A 24,462-nucleotide genomic window follows, 5' to 3' on the forward strand; every position below is an offset into this window, starting at 1 on the left:
ATTATCGGTCTTAGCATGAATTTATAGTAATTTTGATGATGAAGGGGGAGAGATCATGTATTTTGAATATGGAGACATATAATATGTATTTTGATCTTGAAGTATTTGTGCATAATTTTGAAATATTAAGGGGGAGTACAAATTGTTATAAATCATATATTCAGGGGGAGTTTTTGTTTTGAATTTGATTTATTTGTTGAATTATATATGCCATGTATTAAGGGGAAGTATAAATGTCAAAATACATGAGATGTTTGTCATCATCAAAAAGGGGGAGATTGTTAGCCTAAAGGGTTACACATTATGTAATTTTGATGATAACAAACATGTGTCTTAAGCGATTTAATAAATATTATATTTCTCATTTTTCACTAGTTTTTGAAGGGTAATATTTATGTAAGTGAATCAAGTGAAATCAGGCTCAAGACACTCAATGGACAAAGACAAAATCAAGAATAAAATTTAGAGCTCAATGGACAAATTATTGCGATAAATTCTTGTAAAGCCGGTATGATTTAATTGATGCATGATTTAGCATTTGAGAAGCTCAAAAGATTAATTTAAATAATTATTTTTCATAAACTAAAAGGTTTTATTTTTATAAGGTAGAGTATTTTGTGGATTTGAGTAATTTGGACTTAAATGAAAAGTTTTGCAATCTTTGATTTTAATAAGTATTATTTTAAATTTCGGAGTTGGACCTTTTTGCAAACATTTGAAATATTTTGTGCCATATTATAATTTATGAACATTTTGGAATAAAGTGAAAGGTTTTGAAAACTTTGAAAATATGGGCATTATGTTAAAATTTTGAAAAAGGATCTCTTTGAAAAGTAATAATATATTTGGGGTCATATCATAATTTTAGAAAGTTTTGAAATGATAATGATTATTTAGAAATTCTAAAATTGGACTTATTTGTAAAGTTTTATAACATTTTGGGCTATATTATAATTACAAAAAGTTTTGGGACAAAATGGAATTTCATAAATAGTAGTACTATAGCAAAATTCAAATTTAACGATAATATCACTGTTCATGAGCGGCTAGCCGGATAAATTAAGCGGTTAACTGCTTGGGCGCTGGAATTTGCCTATAACGGCTAATTTTCGGGCTTTAACTATAAAAACTCAACTCCAACTTTATTTTAAGAACTAATACAAGTATAAATAAGATCATATAACATATATTGAGCTTCCATTTCGTAAATCATTATTTATTGAATCATCATTGAGCTATAATTTGTTTATCCACTATTAAAGAGAGTTTTGTTGTTGTAATTTTCATTTCTCATCAAATTGTGAGTGTACAAGTATGAGAAACACTTGGGGTGAAGAGATTGGGGAGATAATCTCTTGATTGTAAAGGTCCATTGACACCTTGGAAGTCAATTGTAAACATTTGAAGTCTTGGGAGGCTTGGATAGTGAAATCCTCAAGCCGGGTGAGCTTGGAGGCGTGGACGTAGGCGGGGATTACCGAACCACGTAAAAATCCGTGTGTTTCTCTTCTCTTCTCTTACTCTTTTATTATTGTGCTTGATTGAATTTATCGTTTTCAATTCCATTAAGGCATTAGATTTAATTGTTGTGCGAATTGTTTAGCATAAATTTTAAAAACCCAATTCACCCCCCTTCTTGGGTTGTATAACTTGCATTTCACAATCTAGTGGGGGATTGTAAGTGAGATTGTAATATTTTATGGTTTGAAATTTAGAAAGAAAACGGTTAACCGTTTTGGATAAAACGGCTAGCCATTTTTGTCCAGAGAGTAGGTTTTTGATTCTACAGGAAACGGCAAGCTATTTTCTGAGAAAGCGGCTAACCATTTTCTTCCAGAGAGCATATTTTCTGTTCTACAGAAAACGACTAACTGTTTGGAGAAAACGGCTAATCGTTTATTTCCAGAAAGCAACATATTTTGACATTCTAGAATAAAACGGCTCGTCGTTATTGAGAAAACGACTAACCGTTTTCTTCTAGAGAGTGTGTTTTCGCATCAACTGGAAAAACGGTTAGCAGGCTTGAAAATTTGAAGTGTAAATGGATGAAAATTTCAAACCAAAGAGTGTCATTGAAGAAGTACTATTTCTAATGGTTGTATTCTTTCAAATAAACATCTTCTTCATTAAAATAGACACACATTAGATGATAATCAGATTTTTATAGATTTTTTTTGTGTTCTGGAATACAATCTTATTTGCTAGAGATTGTATTCAGGATTTGTTATATCTTGGGGGTAATTTGCCATTAAACTCTATAGCAAACCAAGAGTTGTGAAGGCAAATAAAACCTTAAAGGAAAGTGTGCAAACACGTCTCAAATCATATCAAATTCTCTTGCTGTTATTTGCTTCCATATTCGAAAATCCACCAACATGTTGTTCTATCTTAACTAAGGTTCTCGCTTCAAAACTTCAGAATACAGCTGGGTTAAATATTTGTTGGGAGAGCTTTGCCACCCTAGCGGTCTTACCCGGCTCGAATCTGTATTAGTCGAGATCCAATGTAATCTTCAGATACCAAATAATTTAATACATCGAAAAAAAAGTTTTAGATCCAACACTTTCTTTAACGCATATACCATTTATATTTGTTTAGAAGGCTAATGCCTGGTCTATTTGGATATAGTGATTAGACGCTCGAGGTTGATCAGTTGTTGCTCGATACAAATTAATTATTTCATTGTCGTTTTGGAGCCTACTTGTGTTAGTAAAGACATTCGAATAGGACAAATAAATCATATTCAATGAACGCCGAGGAAGCAGCCAGTGACACAAAAATTAAAATTTTTTAAAATAGAGATTATCCTCCAACGACCTAAAATAATATAGAAATTGTAAATAATAATTACAAAATTTTTATGATATCTTAAAACTACCTTAAATTTTAATTTTAATTCAACCAATTATTTTTTCATTAATTACAGTAATCACTATTAAAGATCTAAGATAAATGATTAATTTTAAATCATCCTCCTAAAATATCGTTTTATCTTTTTAAATAAATGAAGGAGCAGAATAGTCTCTTGCTTAAAGACAAGAGCAAATCCGACGTTCTCCAGCATTTGAAGATAAGAACACCTTCATGATACGAAGGAATTTGGAGTTAAGGGTAGAAAGGAATAAGACAAAGTGGGAACTGTTGGTGATAAAGCTACTTGCCTTTATTGAATTCATTCAGGCTATAAATATAGCCATACATGGAAGAGAAAATAACAACAAAGCTGGAAAATAGGAAATGCTGCAGAATAGGCAACATAATAGCAACAGAATAGCACCACTCTACTACCCAAGACTTATTCAATAACCGACTCAATAATTAATGACTGAACAAACAAACTAGACTAAGTCTTCCATCTTGCCAGTAGGCCCACTATCACTTTCCATCTTGTTGCCACTACTAGCACGTGTATGCACATATCATTCCCCACTGCTTAAGGATCTTTGTCCACAAGGATGAAATCAGGATATGACTTGGTGAAACGCCATTCATTCTCCCAGGTGGCATCTTCTGCTGGTACACCGACCCACTTCACCAATATTTCAGATTTTGGGCGATATTTACCCTTGTGGATCACTCGTCGATCTAAAACGGCTTCAGGTTGTGGAAGGACAGTCGAAGTATCTGAGACAGGGGGAAGTTGGGTGGACGTTGCAGTGACTGGTCCCAAATGCTTCTTTAACAAACTGACATGAAACACATCATGAATTTGAGAACCAAGAGGCAAAGCCAGTTTATAAGCCACTGGACCAACTTTCGCAGTGACTTTATAAGGACCAAAGAAACGTGGGGCGAGCTTCATGGAGGAACGAAAAGCCACAGAAGTCTGTCTATATGGTTGGAGTTTCAAATACACATAATCTCCCACAAGGAAAGAGGCCTCGTGCCGGTGTTGGTCAGCTTGACATTTCATCCGGTCTTGAGCCAGCAGAAGGTTATGTCGCAGCTCACGTAGGATAGCATCTCGGTCACGTAGGTACGCATCTACTGCTTGGACGTAGGAAGTACCCGGTACATAAGCTAATAGACGTGGCGGCAGAATTCCATAAACAGCTTCGAAGGGTGTCATCTTGGTGGAGGAGTGAGTGGAAGTGTTGTAGCTGAACTCGGCCCAGGGAATCCATTCGAGCCACTTCCGCGGCTGGTCACCTGCAAAACAGCGTAAATATTGCTCCAAAGTTTGATTGACAACTTCGGTTTGGCCGTCGGATTGAGGATGGTAACTTGAGCTCATACACAACTTGGTTCCCTGCAGCTGGAACAATGCTCGCCAAAAGGAGCTGATAAACACCTTGTCCCGATCGCTGACAATTGATGTCGGAATACCGTGCAGGCGAACCACGTTGGCAACAAATGCCTTGGCAACAATTATAGCAGTAAACGGGTGTTTCAAGGCAACGAAGTGAGCATATTTGGTCAAGCGGTCGACGACTATCATGATGGCAGTATATCCATTAGAAGATGGTAACCCCTTAATAAAGTCCATCGAGACATCAATCCATATTTGAGTAGGGACAGGTAGCGGCTGAAGCAACCCTGCCGGCTTCATACAATCAGTTTTGAACCGCTGACAGATATCACATTGCTGCAAAAAATCCTTCACCATCTGGCTCATATTAGACCAAAAAAAACTCTGTTTGATATGAGAGAGGGTTTTATGGAACCCAAAGTGCCCACCAATTGGTGACGAATGGCAGTCAGCCATTATCTTTGGAATCAAGGATGAGTTGGGGCTCAAATACACTTGGTTTCCCTTGAACCATACTCCATCACGTTGGAGCAACTTGTGGGCAACTGGAGAAGGGTTTTTTTGTAATAATTCTTCATAAAATGAGTCCTGTTGGACTTCCTTTTGAAGCACTGGCCACCAATTTGCACGTGGTTGGGAAATGGATAAAAATTGGAATTCAACTACACGTGACAAAGAATCTGCACCCTGATTTTCAGGGCCACGTTTATACTCAATTTCATAATCATAACCAAGTAGTTTTGGCAGCCATCGTGTTTGTGCTGGTGTAGTAATCCGTTGCTCCAGTAGGTACTTGAGACTTTTTTGGTCAGTGCGGACTGTAAATGGTTTCCCAAGCAAGTATGGACGCCATATCTTGATTGCTTTGACAATAGCTAACATTTCTTTCTCATAGGTGGACAAAGATAAGGCCGAACCCTTCAGTGCTTGGCTAAAATACGCCACTGGTCGATTTTCTTGGGTAAGAATTGCACCCAGTCCGATTCCGCTGGCATCGCATTCAATCACGAATCGTTGAGTAAAATCGGGAAGGCGTAAAATTGGTGGTGACGTCAAGGCCTCTTTTAATTGTGTGAAGGCCATCTCTGCTACCTCATTCCATTGAAATCCATCCTTGCTCAAGAGACGGGTCAGGGGAGCTGCTATACTACCGAAATGACGGATAAATTTCCGATAGTAGCCTGCTAAACCGAGGAACCCACGGACCCCTTTTGCCGTTGTTGGTGTTGGCCACTCAATGACAGCTTGTATTTTGGCTGGATCAACCGATACGCCTTGCTCCGAAATAACGTGGCCCAAGTACTCCACCTGTAAAACACCGAATCGACATTTCGACTCTTTTGCAAACAAACTGTTAGTTGATAGGATTTGGAGAATAATTTGTAGATGTGCGAGATGGTCTTCCCATGATCTTGAATATATTAGAATGTCATCAAAGAAAACCAAAATAAATTTCTGGAGGTAGGGACGAAAGAGATCATTCATGAGACTTTGAAAGGTTGCTGGTGCGTTAGTGAGGCCAAATGGCATCACTATAAATTCGTAATGGCCTTCGTGTGTCCGGAATGTTGTTTTAAGAATGTCATCTTCCTGCACCCGAATCTGATGATACCCAGACCGTAAATCCAATTTAGAGTAGAATTTGGCCCCATGGAGTTCATCTAATAGCTCATCGATAATAGGAATTGGATATTTATCTTTAACTGTGATGTCGTTCAGAGCTCGATAGTCCACACAAAAACGCCAGGCTCCATCTGCTTTCTTTACTAACAAAATTGGGGAAGAGAACGGACTGTTACTTGGCCGTATCAAACCAGATTGTAAAAGCTCTTTCACCATCTTCTCTATCTCAGTTTTCTGGTAATAAGGGTATCGATATGGCCGCACACTCACTGGTCCTGCGCTCGGCTGCAATGGGATCTGGTGGTCATGTGACCGCCTTGGAGGCAAGCTGGTGGGTGATTCAAATACATGGGAGAATTTTGCTAGGAGTTGGCCTATCTCAGATGGGTAGGACTTTGGTTGGCTGCTGCTGGTGGTGGAAGGAATTATTTGGAAAAATAATCCAGTGCCTTGTAACCCATTGGATTCCTTGTCAGACAAAGCTTCGATGCTGGTTCGTCTCAATCCTTGGAAGGTCTGGGAGGTCCCTTCTACCTTGAAGTTCATGGTGAGCTGCTTGTAGTCCATCTTGATGGGTCCGAGAGTTTCAAGCCATTGTACACCTAAGACCAATTGGCATGCCGCGACCGGAAGAATGTAGTAGTCGGCGGTAACGGAATATCCTTGAATGGTGAGGGTGAGACCGCGACATTGTCCAGTACATTCTATCTTCTCACGGTTAGCAACCATGACTTCGAATTTCTTATCCCGGATCACTGGTAACCCAAACTTACAGACTATAGCATGATCAATGAAGTTGTGCGTACTACCACCATCTATTAGCACCATCACATTCTTGTTTTTCAGCTTGCCCAGAACGCGTATGGTTTGTGGGTGTTCAATTCCTGCAATTGCATGAAAAGAAATTTCTGGTGTAACTTCATGATGTTCTTGTTCTGGGTGAGCGCCTTCAACATCCTCAGTGTTCATATGAGGGAAATCCTCGATCATGAATAATTGAGGTCGTTCGCAACGGTGGCCAGCAATGAACTTCTCGTCACAGTAATAACATAATCCCTTCTCTCGTCGTTCGCGTGCCTCCTGATTGGTGATTCGGCGGAATGTTGCTGGGTGAGCATTCGAGCTTTGGTTCATACGCTGGGTTGGTGAAGGTCCTAGCACACCAGCTGTGGGGTTGGGTGAGGCCTTTGGTGTCAATGAGGCTGGTTGGAAACGAGTTTGCTGGTTTGGCTTCCTCTGCAGTTGGTTGCGTTCTTCGATCAGCCTAGCCACTCCTATTGTATCTGCCAAGGTTCGCGGTTGTTTAATTTTTACATCTATGCGAATTTCATCTCGAAGTCCTGCAATAAAACAACCGATGAGAAAATTCTCGGGCAGGCCATCAACTCGGTGGGAAAGCTTTTCAAAAGCTTCTTGATAAGCTGCTACGGATGTGGTTTGTTTAAGACGAGTCAGAGCTTCTGACGGGTCTTCGTAGTCGGTTGGACCAAATCGAAGTTGAACAGCCTTGGTGAACTCATCCCATGTGAGTGGTCCACGGAATTTTGTCAACCATCTGTGCCATTGCAAGGCGATGCCTTCTAAATGAAAGGAGGCTAGTTGAACTTGTTGTGCTGGTGTAATGTTCTTGAAATCAAAGTACAAATATTATGATGATTGCTTTATATTTCCTTCAATTGCATTGATATGTGCATACACGTGCTAGTAGTGGCAACAAGATGGAAAGTGATAGTGGGCCTACTGGCAAGATGGAAGACTTAGTCTAGTTTGTTTGTTCAGTCATTAATTATTGAGTCGGTTATTGAATAAGTCTTGGGTAGTAGAGTGGTGCTATTCTGTTGCTATTCTGTTGCCTATTCTGCAGCATTTCCTATTTTCCAGCTTTGTTGTTATTTTCTCTTCCATGTATGGCTATATTTATAGCCTGAATGAATTCAATAAAGGCAAGTAGCTTTATCACCAACAGTTCCCACTTTGTCTTATTCCTTTCTACCCTTAACTCCAAATTCCTTCGTATCATTGGTATAAGAGACAGGTCCGACCATGGACACTCGCGGCAAAACAAATGCAGAATTCCGCAACGAGGTCAACGAAATCTTAGCACGACATGATACCAGTTTTGATCAGGTGAATGCAGTCTTACAGGAAGTGTTAACCGAGCTTCAAGCTCTTAGAGCCTCCCATAGCCAAAACACTAGCCCACGTGATGACTCCTCACACCCACATACTTCTCGTTCTAACATTATCAATGACCACCCTCATCAACACCTCAAGTTGTCCTTCCCAAAATTTAACGGAGACGACCCAACTGGCTGGATTTACAAGGCCGAACAGTACTTTGATTTCAAGAACATTACACCAGCACAACAAGTTCAACTAGCCTCCTTTCATTTAGAAGGCATCGCCTTGCAATGGCACAGATGGTTGACAAAATTCCGTGGACCACTCACATGGGATGAGTTCACCAAGGCTGTTCAACTTCGATTTGGTCCAACCGACTACGAAGACCCGTCAGAAGCTCTGACTCGTCTTAAACAAACCACATCCGTAGCAGCTTATCAAGAAGCTTTTGAAAAGCTTTCCCACCGAGTTGATGGCCTGCCTGAGAATTTTCTCATCGGTTGTTTTATTGCAGGACTTCGAGATGAAATTCGCATAGATGTAAAAATTAAACAACCGCGAACCTTGGCAGATACAATAGGAGTGGCTAGGCTGATCGAAGAACGCAACCAACTGCAGAGGAAGCCAAACCAGCAAACTCGTTTCCAACCAGCCTCATTGACACCAAAGGCCTCACCCAACCCCACAGCTGGTGTGCTAGGACCTTCACCAACCCAGCGTATGAACCAAAGCTCGAATGCTCACCCAGCAACATTCCGCCGAATCACCAATCAGGAGGCACGCGAACGACGAGAGAAGGGATTATGTTATTACTGTGACGAGAAGTTCATTGCTGGCCACCGTTGCGAACGACCTCAATTATTCATGATCGAGGATTTCCCTCATATGAACACTGAGGATGTTGAAGGCGCTCACCCAGAACAAGAACATCATGAAGTTACACCAGAAATTTCTTTTCATGCAATTGCAGGAATTGAACACCCACAAACCATACGCGTTCTGGGCAAGCTGAAAAACAAGAATGTGATGGTGCTAATAGATGGTGGTAGTACGCACAACTTCATTGATCATGCTATAGTCTGTAAGTTTGGGTTACCAGTGATCCGGGATAAGAAATTCGAAGTCATGGTTGCTAACCGTGAGAAGATAGAATGTACTGGACAATGTCGCGGTCTCACCCTCACCATTCAAGGATATTCCGTTACCGCCGACTACTACATTCTTCCGGTCGCGGCATGCCAATTGGTCTTAGGTGTACAATGGCTTGAAACTCTCGGACCCATCAAGATGGACTACAAGCAGCTCACCATGAACTTCAAGGTAGAAGGGACCTCCCAGACCTTCCAAGGATTGAGACGAACCAGCATCGAAGCTTTGTCTGACAAGGAATCCAATGGGTTACAAGGCACTGGATTATTTTTCCAAATAATTCCTTCCACCACCAGCAGCAGCCAACCAAAGTCCTACCCATCTGAGATAGGCCAACTCCTAGCAAAATTCTCCCATGTATTTGAATCACCCACCAGCTTGCCTCCAAGGCGGTCACATGACCACCAGATCCCATTGCAGCCGAGCGCAGGACCAGTGAGTGTGCGGCCATATCGATACCCTTATTACCAGAAAACTGAGATAGAGAAGATGGTGAAAGAGCTTTTACAATCTGGTTTGATACGGCCAAGTAACAGTCCGTTCTCTTCCCCAATTTTGTTAGTAAAGAAAGCAGATGGAGCCTGGCGTTTTTGTGTGGACTATCGAGCTCTGAACGACATCACAGTTAAAGATAAATATCCAATTCCTATTATCGATGAGCTATTAGATGAACTCCATGGGGCCAAATTCTACTCTAAATTGGATTTACGGTCTGGGTATCATCAGATTCGGGTGCAGGAAGATGACATTCTTAAAACAACATTCCGGACACACGAAGGCCATTACGAATTTATAGTGATGCCATTTGGCCTCACTAACGCACCAGCAACCTTTCAAAGTCTCATGAATGATCTCTTTCGTCCCTACCTCCAGAAATTTATTTTGGTTTTCTTTGATGACATTCTAATATATTCAAGATCATGGGAAGACCATCTCGCACATCTAAAAATTGTTCTCCAAATCCTATCAACTAACAGTTTGTTTGCAAAAGAGTCGAAATGTCGATTCGGTGTTTTACAGGTGGAGTACTTGGGCCACGTTATTTCGGAGCAAGGCGTATCGGTTGATCCAGCCAAAATACAAGCTGTCATTGAGTGGCCAACACCAACAACAGCAAAAGGGGTCCGTGGGTTCCTCGGTTTAGCAGGCTACTATCGGAAATTTATCCGTCATTTCGGTAGTATAGCAGCTCCCCTGACCCGTCTCTTGAGCAAGGATGGATTTCAATGGAATGAGGTAGCAGAGATGGCCTTCACACAATTAAAAGAGGCCTTCTTTCTCTTCACTTCTTCTTTATAAATTCAAACATATCAGTGGTATCAGAGCCCGGTTCCAACCATGGACACTCGCGGCAAAACAAATGCAGAGTTCCGCAATGACGTCACCACGACTTTAGCTCGACATGAAGCAAGTTTTGACCAAGTTAATGCTGCCTTGCAAGCTGTGTTAACTGAACTTCAAGCTCTTCGTCACTCTCGGAACCCAAGTTCCAGCCAACCCGATACCAACCCATTTGCTCCTGAAGAAACCTCTCGTTCAAATGCTGTCAATGAACGTTCCATCCACCATGAGCCGCCCCATCACCGCCTCAGGTTGGACTTTCCAAGGTTCAACGGCGAGGACCCAACCGGCTGGGTTTACAAGGCAGAGCAATATTTTGATTTCAAAGATATTTCCCCAGACCAACAAGTTCAGCTAGCATCTTTTCACTTAGAAGGCATTGCTTTACAGTGGCATAGGTGGTTGACAAAGTTTCGTGGGCCACTCACATGGAAAGAATTCACCAAGGCAGTACACCTCCGTTTTGGTCCAACAGATTACGAGGACCCATCAGAAGCTTTGACTCGCCTTAAACAAACCTCGTCGGTGGCCGCATATCAAGAAGCTTTCGAAAGACTCTCACACCGGGTTGATGGCTTACCGAAAAATTTCTTGATTGGTTGCTTTGTTGCAGGACTTCGCGATGACATCCGGTTGGACGTGAAAATTAAACAACCTCGGACATTGTCGGACACGATAGGTGTGGCGCGATTAATTGAGGAGCGAAACCAATTACAACGGAAACCGACCCAAGCAGCTTGCTCCCAATCCACTGTGATCACGCAAAGACCAAGACTCAACCCAACGGCTGGTGTGCTAGGACCCCCTCCAAACCAGCGCCCAAACCAAAATCCTGTGACGCCGCCAGCAACATTCCGTCGTATCACCAATCAAGAGGCACGTGAAAGGCGTGAAAGGGGATTATGTTACTATTGTGATGAGAAGTTCACACCAGGCCACCGCTGCGAACGACCACAATTATTCATGATCGAAGACCTGCCCTATTTAGGAAGTGAGGATGTTAACGGCGTTCAATTCGAACAGGACACTCAAGAAACCATACCTGAGATTTCGTTTCATGCAATGGCAGGAACTGAACATCCCCAGACCCTTCGCGTCTCGGGCAAGCTGAAAAATAAGGAAGTAACTGTATTGATAGATGGCGGCAGCACTCACAACTTCATTGATCAATCCATAGTCTCCAAATTTGGGTTACCAGTGGTCAGAGACAAGAAGCTTCAAGTTATGGTTGCAAACCGAGAAAAGATAGAGTGTGTTGGGCAGTGTCAAGCGCTCACGCTCATCATTCACGCTCTCCAAGAAGAAGTTCACCGGGATTCATTTTACAAAGATTTGCTTGAAAAGAGCCCTCCTCAATCACGCCACCAATTGTACCAACGAGATGGAGTTTGGTTTAAGAGAAACAGAATTTATCTTAGCCCCACCTCAACATTAATTCCAAAAATAATGGCGGATTGTCATTCATCTCCAATTTGTGGTCACTTTGGTTTCCATAAAACTCTCTCTCGAATCAAACATAACTTCCTTTGGTCTAATATGTGCCGATGGAAGACGCCACCTGGGAGAATGAATGGCGTTTCTCCAAGTCATTTCCTGATTTTGTCCTTGATGACAAGGATCCTTGAGCGGGGAGGAATGATACGTGCCATTACTCATGGAGCCATGCAAGCCATTATTCACGCCATCATTCATGGAGCCATGCATGCACGTGTTACATTTAGTTGTGGGTTTTGTTCAATAATCCCGTGATGTGCTGATTTTCAGCGAAGTGGGAAGTTGGTTTCCTATTTTTTTGGCATTGTTTGTTAATTTTCAGTATTGTAAAGACTATTATATATAGTCGGAATGATACATTGGATAACCACTCAATGTCTTATACCAATGGATAAGAAGGAATTTGGAGTTAAAGGGTAGAAAGGAATAAGACAAAGTGGGAACTGTTGGTGATAAAGCTACTTGCCTTTATTGAATTCATTCAGGCTATAAATATAGCCATACATGGAAGAGAAAATAACAACAAAGCTGGAAAATAGGAAATGCTGCAGAATAGGCAACAGAATAGCAACAGAATAGCACCACTCTACTACCCAAGACTTATTCAATAACCGACTCAATAATTAATGACTGAACAAACAAACTAGACTAAGTCTTCCATCTTGCCAGTAGGCCCACTATCACTTTCCATCTTGTTGCCACTACTAGCACGTGTATGCACATATCAATGCAATTGAAGGAAATATAAAGCAATCATCATAATATTTGTACTTTGATTTCAAGAACATTACACCAGCACAACAAGTTCAACTAGCCTCCTTTCATTTAGAAGGCATCGCCTTGCAATGGCACAGATGGTTGACAAAATTCCGTGGACCACTCACATGGGATGAGTTCACCAAGGCTGTTCAACTTCGATTTGGTCCAACCGACTACGAAGACCCGTCAGAAGCTCTGACTCGTCTTAAACAAACCACATCCGTAGCAGCTTATCAAGAAGCTTTTGAAAAGCTTTCCCACCGAGTTGATGGCCTGCCCGAGAATTTTCTCATCGGTTGTTTTATTGCAGGACTTCGAGATGAAATTCGCATAGATGTAAAAATTAAACAACCGCGAACCTTGGCAGATACAATAGGAGTGGCTAGGCTGATCGAAGAACGCAACCAACTGCAGAGGAAGCCAAACCAGCAAACTCGTTTCCAACCAGCCTCATTGACACCAAAGGCCTCACCCAACCCCACAGCTGGTGTGCTAGGACCTTCACCAACCCAGCGTATGAACCAAAGCTCGAATGCTCACCCAGCAACATTCCGCCGAATCACCAATCAGGAGGCACGCGAACGACGAGAGAAGGGATTATGTTATTACTGTGACGAGAAGTTCATTGCTGGCCACCGTTGCGAACGACCTCAATTATTCATGATCGAGGATTTCCCTCATATGAACACTGAGGATGTTGAAGGCGCTCACCCAGAACAAGAACATCATGAAGTTACACCAGAAATTTCTTTTCATGCAATTGCAGGAATTGAACACCCACAAACCATACGCGTTCTGGGCAAGCTGAAAAACAAGAATGTGATGGTGCTAATAGATGGTGGTAGTACGCACAACTTCATTGATCATGCTATAGTCTGTAAGTTTGGGTTACCAGTGATCCGGGATAAGAAATTCGAAGTCATGGTTGCTAACCGTGAGAAGATAGAATGTACTGGACAATGTCGCGGTCTCACCCTCACCATTCAAGGATATTCCGTTACCGCCGACTACTACATTCTTCCGGTCGCGGCATGCCAATTGGTCTTAGGTGTACAATGGCTTGAAACTCTCGGACCCATCAAGATGGACTACAAGCAGCTCACCATGAACTTCAAGGTAGAAGGGACCTCCCAGACCTTCCAAGGATTGAGACGAACCAGCATCGAAGCTTTGTCTGACAAGGAATCCAATGGGTTACAAGGCACTGGATTATTTTTCCAAATAATTCCTTCCACCACCAGCAGCAGCCAACCAAAGTCCTACCCATCTGAGATAGGCCAACTCCTAGCAAAATTCTCCCATGTATTTGAATCACCCACCAGCTTGCCTCCAAGGCGGTCACATGACCACCAGATCCCATTGCAGCCGAGCGCAGGACCAGTGAGTGTGCGGCCATATCGATACCCTTATTACCAGAAAACTGAGATAGAGAAGATGGTGAAAGAGCTTTTACAATCTGGTTTGATACGGCCAAGTAACAGTCCGTTCTCTTCCCCAATTTTGTTAGTAAAGAAAGCAGATGGAGCCTGGCGTTTTTGTGTGGACTATCGAGCTCTGAACGACATCACAGTTAAAGATAAATATCCAATTCCTATTATCGATGAGCTATTAGATGAACTCCATGGGGCCAAATTCTACTCTAAATTGGATTTACGGTCTGGGTATCATCAGATTCGGGTGCAGGAAGATGACATTCTTAAAACAACATTCCGGACACACGAAGGCCATTACGAATTTATAGTGATGCCATTTGGCCTCACTAACGCACCAGCAACCTTTCAAAGTCTCATGAATGATCTCTTTCGTCCCTACCTCCAGAAATTTATTTTGGTTTTCTTTGATGACATTCTAATATATTCAAGATCATGGGAAGACCATCTCGCACATCTAAAAATTGTTCTCCAAATCCTATCAACTAACAGTTTGTTTGCAAAAGAGTCGAAATGTCGATTCGGTGTTTTACAGGTGGAGTACTTGGGCCACGTTATTTCGGAGCAAGGCGTATCGGTTGATCCAGCCAAAATACAAGCTGTCATTGAGTGGCCAACACCAACAACAGCAAAAGGGGTCCGTGGGTTCCTCGGTTTAGCAGGCTACTATCGGAAATTTATCCGTCATTTCGGTAGTATAGCAGCTCCCCTGACCCGTCTCTTGAGCAAGGATGGATTTCAATGGAATGAGGTAGCAGAGATGGCCTTCACACAATTAAAAGAGGCCTTCTTTCTCTTCACTTCTTCTTTATAAATTCAAACATATCAGTGGTATCAGAGCCCGGTTCCAACCATGGACACTCGCGGCAAAACAAATGCAGAGTTCCGCAATGACGTCACCACGACTTTAGCTCGACATGAAGCAAGTTTTGACCAAGTTAATGCTGCCTTGCAAGCTGTGTTAACTGAACTTCAAGCTCTTCGTCACTCTCGGAACCCAAGTTCCAGCCAACCCGATACCAACCCATTTGCTCCTGAAGAAACCTCTCGTTCAAATGCTGTCAATGAACGTTCCATCCACCATGAGCCGCCCCATCACCGCCTCAGGTTGGACTTTCCAAGGTTCAACGGCGAGGACCCAACCGGCTGGGTTTACAAGGCAGAGCAATATTTTGATTTCAAAGATATTTCCCCAGACCAACAAGTTCAGCTAGCATCTTTTCACTTAGAAGGCATTGCTTTACAGTGGCATAGGTGGTTGACAAAGTTTCGTGGGCCACTCACATGGAAAGAATTCACCAAGGCAGTACACCTCCGTTTTGGTCCAACAGATTACGAGGACCCATCAGAAGCTTTGACTCGCCTTAAACAAACCTCGTCGGTGGCCGCATATCAAGAAGCTTTCGAAAGACTCTCACACCGGGTTGATGGCTTACCGAAAAATTTCTTGATTGGTTGCTTTGTTGCAGGACTTCGCGATGACATCCGGTTGGACGTGAAAATTAAACAACCTCGGACATTGTCGGACACGATAGGTGTGGCGCGATTAATTGAGGAGCGAAACCAATTACAACGGAAACCGACCCAAGCAGCTTGCTCCCAATCCACTGTGATCACGCAAAGACCAAGACTCAACCCAACGGCTGGTGTGCTAGGACCCCCTCCAAACCAGCGCCCAAACCAAAATCCTGTGACGCCGCCAGCAACATTCCGTCGTATCACCAATCAAGAGGCACGTGAAAGGCGTGAAAGGGGATTATGTTACTATTGTGATGAGAAGTTCACACCAGGCCACCGCTGCGAACGACCACAATTATTCATGATCGAAGACCTGCCCTATTTAGGAAGTGAGGATGTTAACGGCGTTCAATTCGAACAGGACACTCAAGAAACCATACCTGAGATTTCGTTTCATGCAATGGCAGGAACTGAACATCCCCAGACCCTTCGCGTCTCGGGCAAGCTGAAAAATAAGGAAGTAACTGTATTGATAGATGGCGGCAGCACTCACAACTTCATTGATCAATCCATAGTCTCCAAATTTGGGTTACCAGTGGTCAGAGACAAGAAGCTTCAAGTTATGGTTGCAAACCGAGAAAAGATAGAGTGTGTTGGGCAGTGTCAAGCGCTCACGCTCATCATTCACGCTCTCCAAGAAGAAGTTCACCGGGATTCATTTTACAAAGATTTGCTTGAAAAGAGCCCTCCTCAATCACGCCACCAATTGTACCAACGAGATGGAGTTTGGTTTAAGAGAAACAGAATTTATCTTAGCCCCACCTCAACATTAATTCCAAAAATAATGGCGGATTGTCATTCATCTCCAATTTGTGGTCACTTTGGTTTCCATAAAACTCTCTCTCGAATCAAACATAACTTCCTTTGGTCTAATATGTGCCGATGGAAGACGCCACCTGGGAGAATGAATGGCGTTTCTCCAAGTCATTTCCTGATTTTGTCCTTGATGACAAGGATCCTTGAGCGGGGAGGAATGATACGTGCCATTACTCATGGAGCCATGCAAGCCATTATTCACGCCATCATTCATGGAGCCATGCATGCACGTGTTACATTTAGTTGTGGGTTTTGTTCAATAATCCCGTGATGTGCTGATTTTCAGCGAAGTGGGAAGTTGGTTTCCTATTTTTTTGGCATTGTTTGTTAATTTTCAGTATTGTAAAGACTATTATATATAGTCGGAATGATACATTGGATAACCACTCAATGTCTTATACCAATGGATAAGAAGGAATTTGGAGTTAAAGGGTAGAAAGGAATAAGACAAAGTGGGAACTGTTGGTGATAAAGCTACTTGCCTTTATTGAATTCATTCAGGCTATAAATATAGCCATACATGGAAGAGAAAATAACAACAAAGCTGGAAAATAGGAAATGCTGCAGAATAGGCAACAGAATAGCAACAGAATAGCACCACTCTACTACCCAAGACTTATTCAATAACCGACTCAATAATTAATGACTGAACAAACAAACTAGACTAAGTCTTCCATCTTGCCAGTAGGCCCACTATCACTTTCCATCTTGTTGCCACTACTAGCACGTGTATGCACATATCAATGCAATTGAAGGAAATATAAAGCAATCATCATAATATTTGTACTTTGATTTCAAGAACATTACACCAGCACAACAAGTTCAACTAGCCTCCTTTCATTTAGAAGGCATCGCCTTGCAATGGCACAGATGGTTGACAAAATTCCGTGGACCACTCACATGGGATGAGTTCACCAAGGCTGTTCAACTTCGATTTGGTCCAACCGACTACGAAGACCCGTCAGAAGCTCTGACTCGTCTTAAACAAACCACATCCGTAGCAGCTTATCAAGAAGCTTTTGAAAAGCTTTCCCACCGAGTTGATGGCCTGCCCGAGAATTTTCTCATCGGTTGTTTTATTGCAGGACTTCGAGATGAAATTCGCATAGATGTAAAAATTAAACAACCGCGAACCTTGGCAGATACAATAGGAGTGGCTAGGCTGATCGAAGAACGCAACCAACTGCAGAGGAAGCCAAACCAGCAAACTCGTTTCCAACCAGCCTCATTGACACCAAAGGCCTCACCCAACCCCACAGCTGGTGTGCTAGGACCTTCACCAACCCAGCGTATGAACCAAAGCTCGAATGCTCACCCAGCAACATTCCGCCGAATCACCAATCAGGAGGCACGCGAACGACGAGAGAAGGGATTATGTTATTACTGTGACGAGAAGTTCATTGCTGGCCACCGTTGCGAACGACCTCAATTATTCATGATCGAGGATTTCCCTCATATGAACACTGAGGATGTTGAAGGCGCTCACCCAGAACAAGAACATCATGAAGTTACACCAGAAATTTCTTTTCATGCAATTGCAGGAATTGAACACCCACAAACCATACGCGTTCTGGGCAAGCTGAAAAACAAGAATGTGATGGTGCTAATAGATGGTGGTAGTACGCACAACTTCATTGATCATGCTATAGTCTGTAAGTTTGGGTTACCAGTGATCCGGGATAAGAAATTCGAAGTCATGGTTGCTAACCGTGAGAAGATAGAATGTACTGGACAATGTCGCGGTCTCACCCTCACCATTCAAGGATATTCCGTTACCGCCGACTACTACATTCTTCCGGTCGCGGCATGCCAATTGGTCTTAGGTGTACAATGGCTTGAAACTCTCGGACCCATCAAGATGGACTACAAGCAGCTCACCATGAACTTCAAGGTAGAAGGGACCTCCCAGACCTTCCAAGGATTGAGACGAACCAGCATCGAAGCTTTGTCTGACAAGGAATCCAATGGGTTACAAGGCACTGGATTATTTTTCCAAATAATTCCTTCCACCACCAGCAGCAGCCAACCAAAGTCCTACCCATCTGAGATAGGCCAACTCCTAGCAAAATTCTCCCATGTATTTGAATCACCCACCAGCTTGCCTCCAAGGCGGTCACATGACCACCAGATCCCATTGCAGCCGAGCGCAGGACCAGTGAGTGTGCGGCCATATCGATACCCTTATTACCAGAAAACTGAGATAGAGAAGATGGTGAAAGAGCTTTTACAATCTGGTTTGATACGGCCAAGTAACAGTCCGTTCTCTTCCCCAATTTTGTTAGTAAAGAAAGCAGATGGAGCCTGGCGTTTTTGTGTGGACTATCGAGCTCTGAACGACATCACAGTTAAAGATAAATATCCAATTCCTATTATCGATGAGCTATTAGATGAACTCCATGGGGCCAAATTCTACTCTAAATTGGATTTACGGTCTGGGTATCATCAGATTCGGGTGCAGGAAGATGACATTCTTAAAACAACATTCCGGACACACGAAGGCCATTACGAATTTATAGTGATGCCATTTGGCCTCACTAACGCACCAGCAACCTTTCAAAGTCTCATGAATGATCTCTTTCGTCCCTACCTCCAGAAATTTATTTTGGTTTTCTTTGATGACATTCTAATATATTCAAGATCATGGGAAGACCATCTCGCACATCTAAAAATTGTTCTCCAAATCCTATCAACTAACAGTTTGTTTGCAAAAGAGTCGAAATGTCGATTCGGTGTTTTACAGGTGGAGTACTTGGGCCACGTTATTTCGGAGCAAGGCGTATCGGTTGATCCAGCCAAAATACAAGCTGTCATTGAGTGGCCAACACCAACAACAGCAAAAGGGGTCCGTGGGTTCCTCGGTTTAGCAGGCTACTATCGGAAATTTATCCGTCATTTCGGTAGTATAGCAGCTCCCCTGACCCGTCTCTTGAGCAAGGATGGATTTCAATGGAATGAGGTAGCAGAGATGGCCTTCACACAATTAAAAGAGGCCTTCTTTCTCTTCACTTCTTCTTTATAAATTCAAACATATCAGTGGTATCAGAGCCCGGTTCCAACCATGGACACTCGCGGCAAAACAAATGCAGAGTTCCGCAATGACGTCACCACGACTTTAGCTCGACATGAAGCAAGTTTTGACCAAGTTAATGCTGCCTTGCAAGCTGTGTTAACTGAACTTCAAGCTCTTCGTCACTCTCGGAACCCAAGTTCCAGCCAACCCGATACCAACCCATTTGCTCCTGAAGAAACCTCTCGTTCAAATGCTGTCAATGAACGTTCCATCCACCATGAGCCGCCCCATCACCGCCTCAGGTTGGACTTTCCAAGGTTCAACGGCGAGGACCCAACCGGCTGGGTTTACAAGGCAGAGCAATATTTTGATTTCAAAGATATTTCCCCAGACCAACAAGTTCAGCTAGCATCTTTTCACTTAGAAGGCATTGCTTTACAGTGGCATAGGTGGTTGACAAAGTTTCGTGGGCCACTCACATGGAAAGAATTCACCAAGGCAGTACACCTCCGTTTTGGTCAAACAGATTACGAGGACCCATCAGAAGCTTTGACTCGCCTTAAACAAACCTCGTCGGTGGCCGCATATCAAGAAGCTTTCGAAAGACTCTCACACCGGGTTGATGGCTTACCGAAAAATTTCTTGATTGGTTGCTTTGTTGCAGGACTTCGCGATGACATCCGGTTGGACGTGAAAATTAAACAACCTCGGACATTGTCGGACACGATAGGTGTGGCGCGATTAATTGAGGAGCGAAACCAATTACAACGGAAACCGACCCAAGCAGCTTGCTCCCAATCCACTGTGATCACGCAAAGACCAAGACTCAACCCAACGGCTGGTGTGCTAGGACCCCCTCCAAACCAGCGCCCAAACCAAAATCCTGTGATGCCGCCAGCAACATTCCGTCGTATCACCAATCAAGAGGCACGTGAAAGGCGTGAAAGGGGATTATGTTACTATTGTGATGAGAAGTTCACACCAGGCCACCGCTGCGAACGACCACAATTATTCATGATCGAAGACCTGCCCTATTTAGGAAGTGAGGATGTTAACGGCGTTCAATTCGAACAGGACACTCAAGAAACCATACCTGAGATTTCGTTTCATGCAATGGCAGGAACTGAACATCCCCAGACCCTTCGCGTCTCGGGCAAGCTGAAAAATAAGGAAGTAACTGTATTGATAGATGGCGGCAGCACTCACAACTTCATTGATCAATCCATAGTCTCCAAATTTGGGTTACCAGTGGTCAGAGACAAGAAGCTTCAAGTTATGGTTGCAAACCGAGAAAAGATAGAGTGTGTTGGGCAGTGTCAAGCGCTCACGCTCATCATTCACGCTCTCCAAGAAGAAGTTCACCGGGATTCATTTTACAAAGATTTGCTTGAAAAGAGCCCTCCTCAATCACGCCACCAATTGTACCAACGAGATGGAGTTTGGTTTAAGAGAAACAGAATTTATCTTAGCCCCACCTCAACATTAATTCCAAAAATAATGGCGGATTGTCATTCATCTCCAATTTGTGGTCACTTTGGTTTCCATAAAACTCTCTCTCGAATCAAACATAACTTCCTTTGGTCTAATATGTGCCGATGGAAGACGCCACCTGGGAGAATGAATGGCGTTTCTCCAAGTCATTTCCTGATTTTGTCCTTGATGACAAGGATCCTTGAGCGGGGAGGAATGATACGTGCCATTACTCATGGAGCCATGCAAGCCATTATTCACGCCATCATTCATGGAGCCATGCATGCACGTGTTACATTTAGTTGTGGGTTTTGTTCAATAATCCCGTGATGTGCTGATTTTCAGCGAAGTGGGAAGTTGGTTTCCTATTTTTTTGGCATTGTTTGTTAATTTTCAGTATTGTAAAGACTATTATATATAGTCGGAATGATACATTGGATAACCACTCAATGTCTTATACCAATGGATAAGAAGGAATTTGGAGTTAAAGGGTAGAAAGGAATAAGACAAAGTGGGAACTGTTGGTGATAAAGCTACTTGCCTTTATTGAATTCATTCAGGCTATAAATATAGCCATACATGGAAGAGAAAATAACAACAAAGCTGGAAAATAGGAAATGCTGCAGAATAGGCAACAGAATAGCAACAGAATAGCACCACTCTACTACCCAAGACTTATTCAATAACCGACTCAATAATTAATGACTGAACAAACAAACTAGACTAAGTCTTCCATCTTGCCAGTAGGCCCACTATCACTTTCCATCTTGTTGCCACTACTAGCACGTGTATGCACATATCAATGCAATTGAAGGAAATATAAAGCAATCATCATAATATTTGTACTTTGATTTCAAGAACATTACACCAGCACAACAAGTTCAACTAGCCTCCTTTCATTTAGAAGGCATCGCCTTGCAATGGCACAGATGGTTGACAAAATTCCGTGGACCACTCACATGGGATGAGTTCACCAAGGCTGTTCAACTTCGATTTGGTCCAACCGACTACGAAGACCCGTCAGAAGCTCTGACTCGTCTTAAACAAACCACATCCGTAGCAGCTTATCAAGAAGCTTTTGAAAAGCTTTCCCACCGAGTTGATGGCCTGCCCGAGAATTTTCTCATCGGTTGTTTTATTGCAGGACTTCGAGATGAAATTCGCATAGATGTAAAAATTAAACAACCGCGAACCTTGGCAGATACAATAGGAGTGGCTAGGCTGATCGAAGAACGCAACCAACTGCAGAGGAAGCCAAACCAGCAAACTCGTTTCCAACCAGCCTCATTGACACCAAAGGCCTCACCCAACCCCACAGCTGGTGTGCTAGGACCTTCACCAACCCAGCGTATGAACCAAAGCTCGAATGCTCACCCAGCAACATTCCGCCGAATCACCAATCAGGAGGCACGCGAACGACGAGAGAAGGGATTATGTTATTACTGTGACGAGAAGTTCATTGCTGGCCACCGTTGCGAACGACCTCAATTATTCATGATCGAGGATTTCCCTCATATGAACACTGAGGATGTTGAAGGCGCTCACCCAGAACAAGAACATCATGAAGTTACACCAGAAATTTCTTTTCATGCAATTGCAGGAATTGAACACCCACAAACCATACGCGTTCTGGGCAAGCTGAAAAACAAGAATGTGATGGTGCTAATAGATGGTGGTAGTACGCACAACTTCATTGATCATGCTATAGTCTGTAAGTTTGGGTTACCAGTGATCCGGGATAAGAAATTCGAAGTCATGGTTGCTAACCGTGAGAAGATAGAATGTACTGGACAATGTCGCGGTCTCACCCTCACCATTCAAGGATATTCCGTTACCGCCGACTACTACATTCTTCCGGTCGCGGCATGCCAATTGGTCTTAGGTGTACAATGGCTTGAAACTCTCGGACCCATCAAGATGGACTACAAGCAGCTCACCATGAACTTCAAGGTAGAAGGGACCTCCCAGACCTTCCAAGGATTGAGACGAACCAGCATCGAAGCTTTGTCTGACAAGGAATCCAATGGGTTACAAGGCACTGGATTATTTTTCCAAATAATTCCTTCCACCACCAGCAGCAGCCAACCAAAGTCCTACCCATCTGAGATAGGCCAACTCCTAGCAAAATTCTCCCATGTATTTGAATCACCCACCAGCTTGCCTCCAAGGCGGTCACATGACCACCAGATCCCATTGCAGCCGAGCGCAGGACCAGTGAGTGTGCGGCCATATCGATACCCTTATTACCAGAAAACTGAGATAGAGAAGATGGTGAAAGAGCTTTTACAATCTGGTTTGATACGGCCAAGTAACAGTCCGTTCTCTTCCCCAATTTTGTTAGTAAAGAAAGCATATGGAGCCTGGCGTTTTTGTGTGGACTATCGAGCTCTGAACGACATCACAGTTAAAGATAAATATCCAATTCCTATTATCGATGAGCTATTAGATGAACTCCATGGGGCCAAATTCTACTCTAAATTGGATTTACGGTCTGGGTATCATCAGATTCGGGTGCAGGAAGATGACATTCTTAAAACAACATTCCGGACACACGAAGGCCATTACGAATTTATAGTGATGCCATTTGGCCTCACTAACGCACCAGCAACCTTTCAAAGTCTCATGAATGATCTCTTTCGTCCCTACCTCCAGAAATTTATTTTGGTTTTCTTTGATGACATTCTAATATATTCAAGATCATGGGAAGACCATCTCGCACATCTACAAATTGTTCTCCAAATCCTATCAACTAACAGTTTGTTTGCAAAAGAGTCGAAATGTCGATTCGGTGTTTTACAGGTGGAGTACTTGGGCCACGTTATTTCGGAGCAAGGCGTATCGGTTGATCCAGCCAAAATACAAGCTGTCATTGAGTGGCCAACACCAACAACAGCAAAAGGGGTCCGTGGGTTCCTCGGTTTAGCAGGCTACTATCGGAAATTTATCCGTCATTTCGGTAGTATAGCAGCTCCCCTGACCCGTCTCTTGAGCAAGGATGGATTTCAATGGAATGAGGTAGCAGAGATGGCCTTCACACAATTAAAAGAGGCCTTCTTTCTCTTCACTTCTTCTTTATAAATTCAAACATATCAGTGGTATCAGAGCCCGGTTCCAACCATGGACACTCGCGGCAAAACAAATGCAGAGTTCCGCAATGACGTCACCACGACTTTAGCTCGACATGAAGCAAGTTTTGACCAAGTTAATGCTGCCTTGCAAGCTGTGTTAACTGAACTTCAAGCTCTTCGTCACTCTCGGAACCCAAGTTCCAGCCAACCCGATACCAACCCATTTGCTCCTGAAGAAACCTCTCGTTCAAATGCTGTCAATGAACGTTCCATCCACCATGAGCCGCCCCATCACCGCCTCAGGTTGGACTTTCCAAGGTTCAACGGCGAGGACCCAACCGGCTGGGTTTACAAGGCAGAGCAATATTTTGATTTCAAAGATATTTCCCCAGACCAACAAGTTCAGCTAGCATC

General features: G+C 43.1%; 2 protein-coding genes across 2 annotated transcripts; both read left to right on the forward strand.

The window, feature by feature from the left end:
• The first annotated feature begins 7,915 nt into the window (after window positions 1-7,915).
• On the forward strand, window positions 7,916-10,441 carry LOC127902206 (uncharacterized). Its single transcript, XM_052441029.1, has one exon. It carries the CDS (start codon window positions 7,916-7,918, stop codon window positions 10,439-10,441), a length of 2,526 nt encoding a protein of 841 aa, XP_052296989.1.
• An 11,001-nt stretch (window positions 10,442-21,442) lies between these two features.
• LOC127902207 (uncharacterized) lies at window positions 21,443-24,058 on the forward strand. Its single transcript, XM_052441030.1, has 2 exons — window positions 21,443-21,471; window positions 21,910-24,058. Exons 1-2 carry the CDS (start codon window positions 21,443-21,445, stop codon window positions 24,056-24,058), a joined length of 2,178 nt encoding a protein of 725 aa, XP_052296990.1.
• Window positions 24,059-24,462: the final 404 nt, after the last annotated feature.

Source organism: Citrus sinensis, chromosome 5, assembly GCF_022201045.2.
Source record: "Citrus sinensis cultivar Valencia sweet orange chromosome 5, DVS_A1.0, whole genome shotgun sequence".
Lineage (NCBI taxonomy): Eukaryota > Viridiplantae > Streptophyta > Magnoliopsida > Sapindales > Rutaceae > Citrus > Citrus sinensis.

Bases quoted from the DNA above. Each gene is read 5' to 3' on its own strand.
- LOC127902206 (XM_052441029.1), top strand. From the start codon at position 7,916: ATGGACACTCGCGGCAAAACAAATGCAGAATTCCGCAACGAGGTCAAC.
- LOC127902207 (XM_052441030.1), top strand. From the start codon at position 21,443: ATGGATAAGAAGGAATTTGGAGTTAAAGG. The intron at 21,472-21,909 runs GTAGAAAGGAAT...GCAATGGCACAG, and splicing joins AAGGAATTTGGAGTTAAAGG to ATGGTTGACAAAATTCCGTG.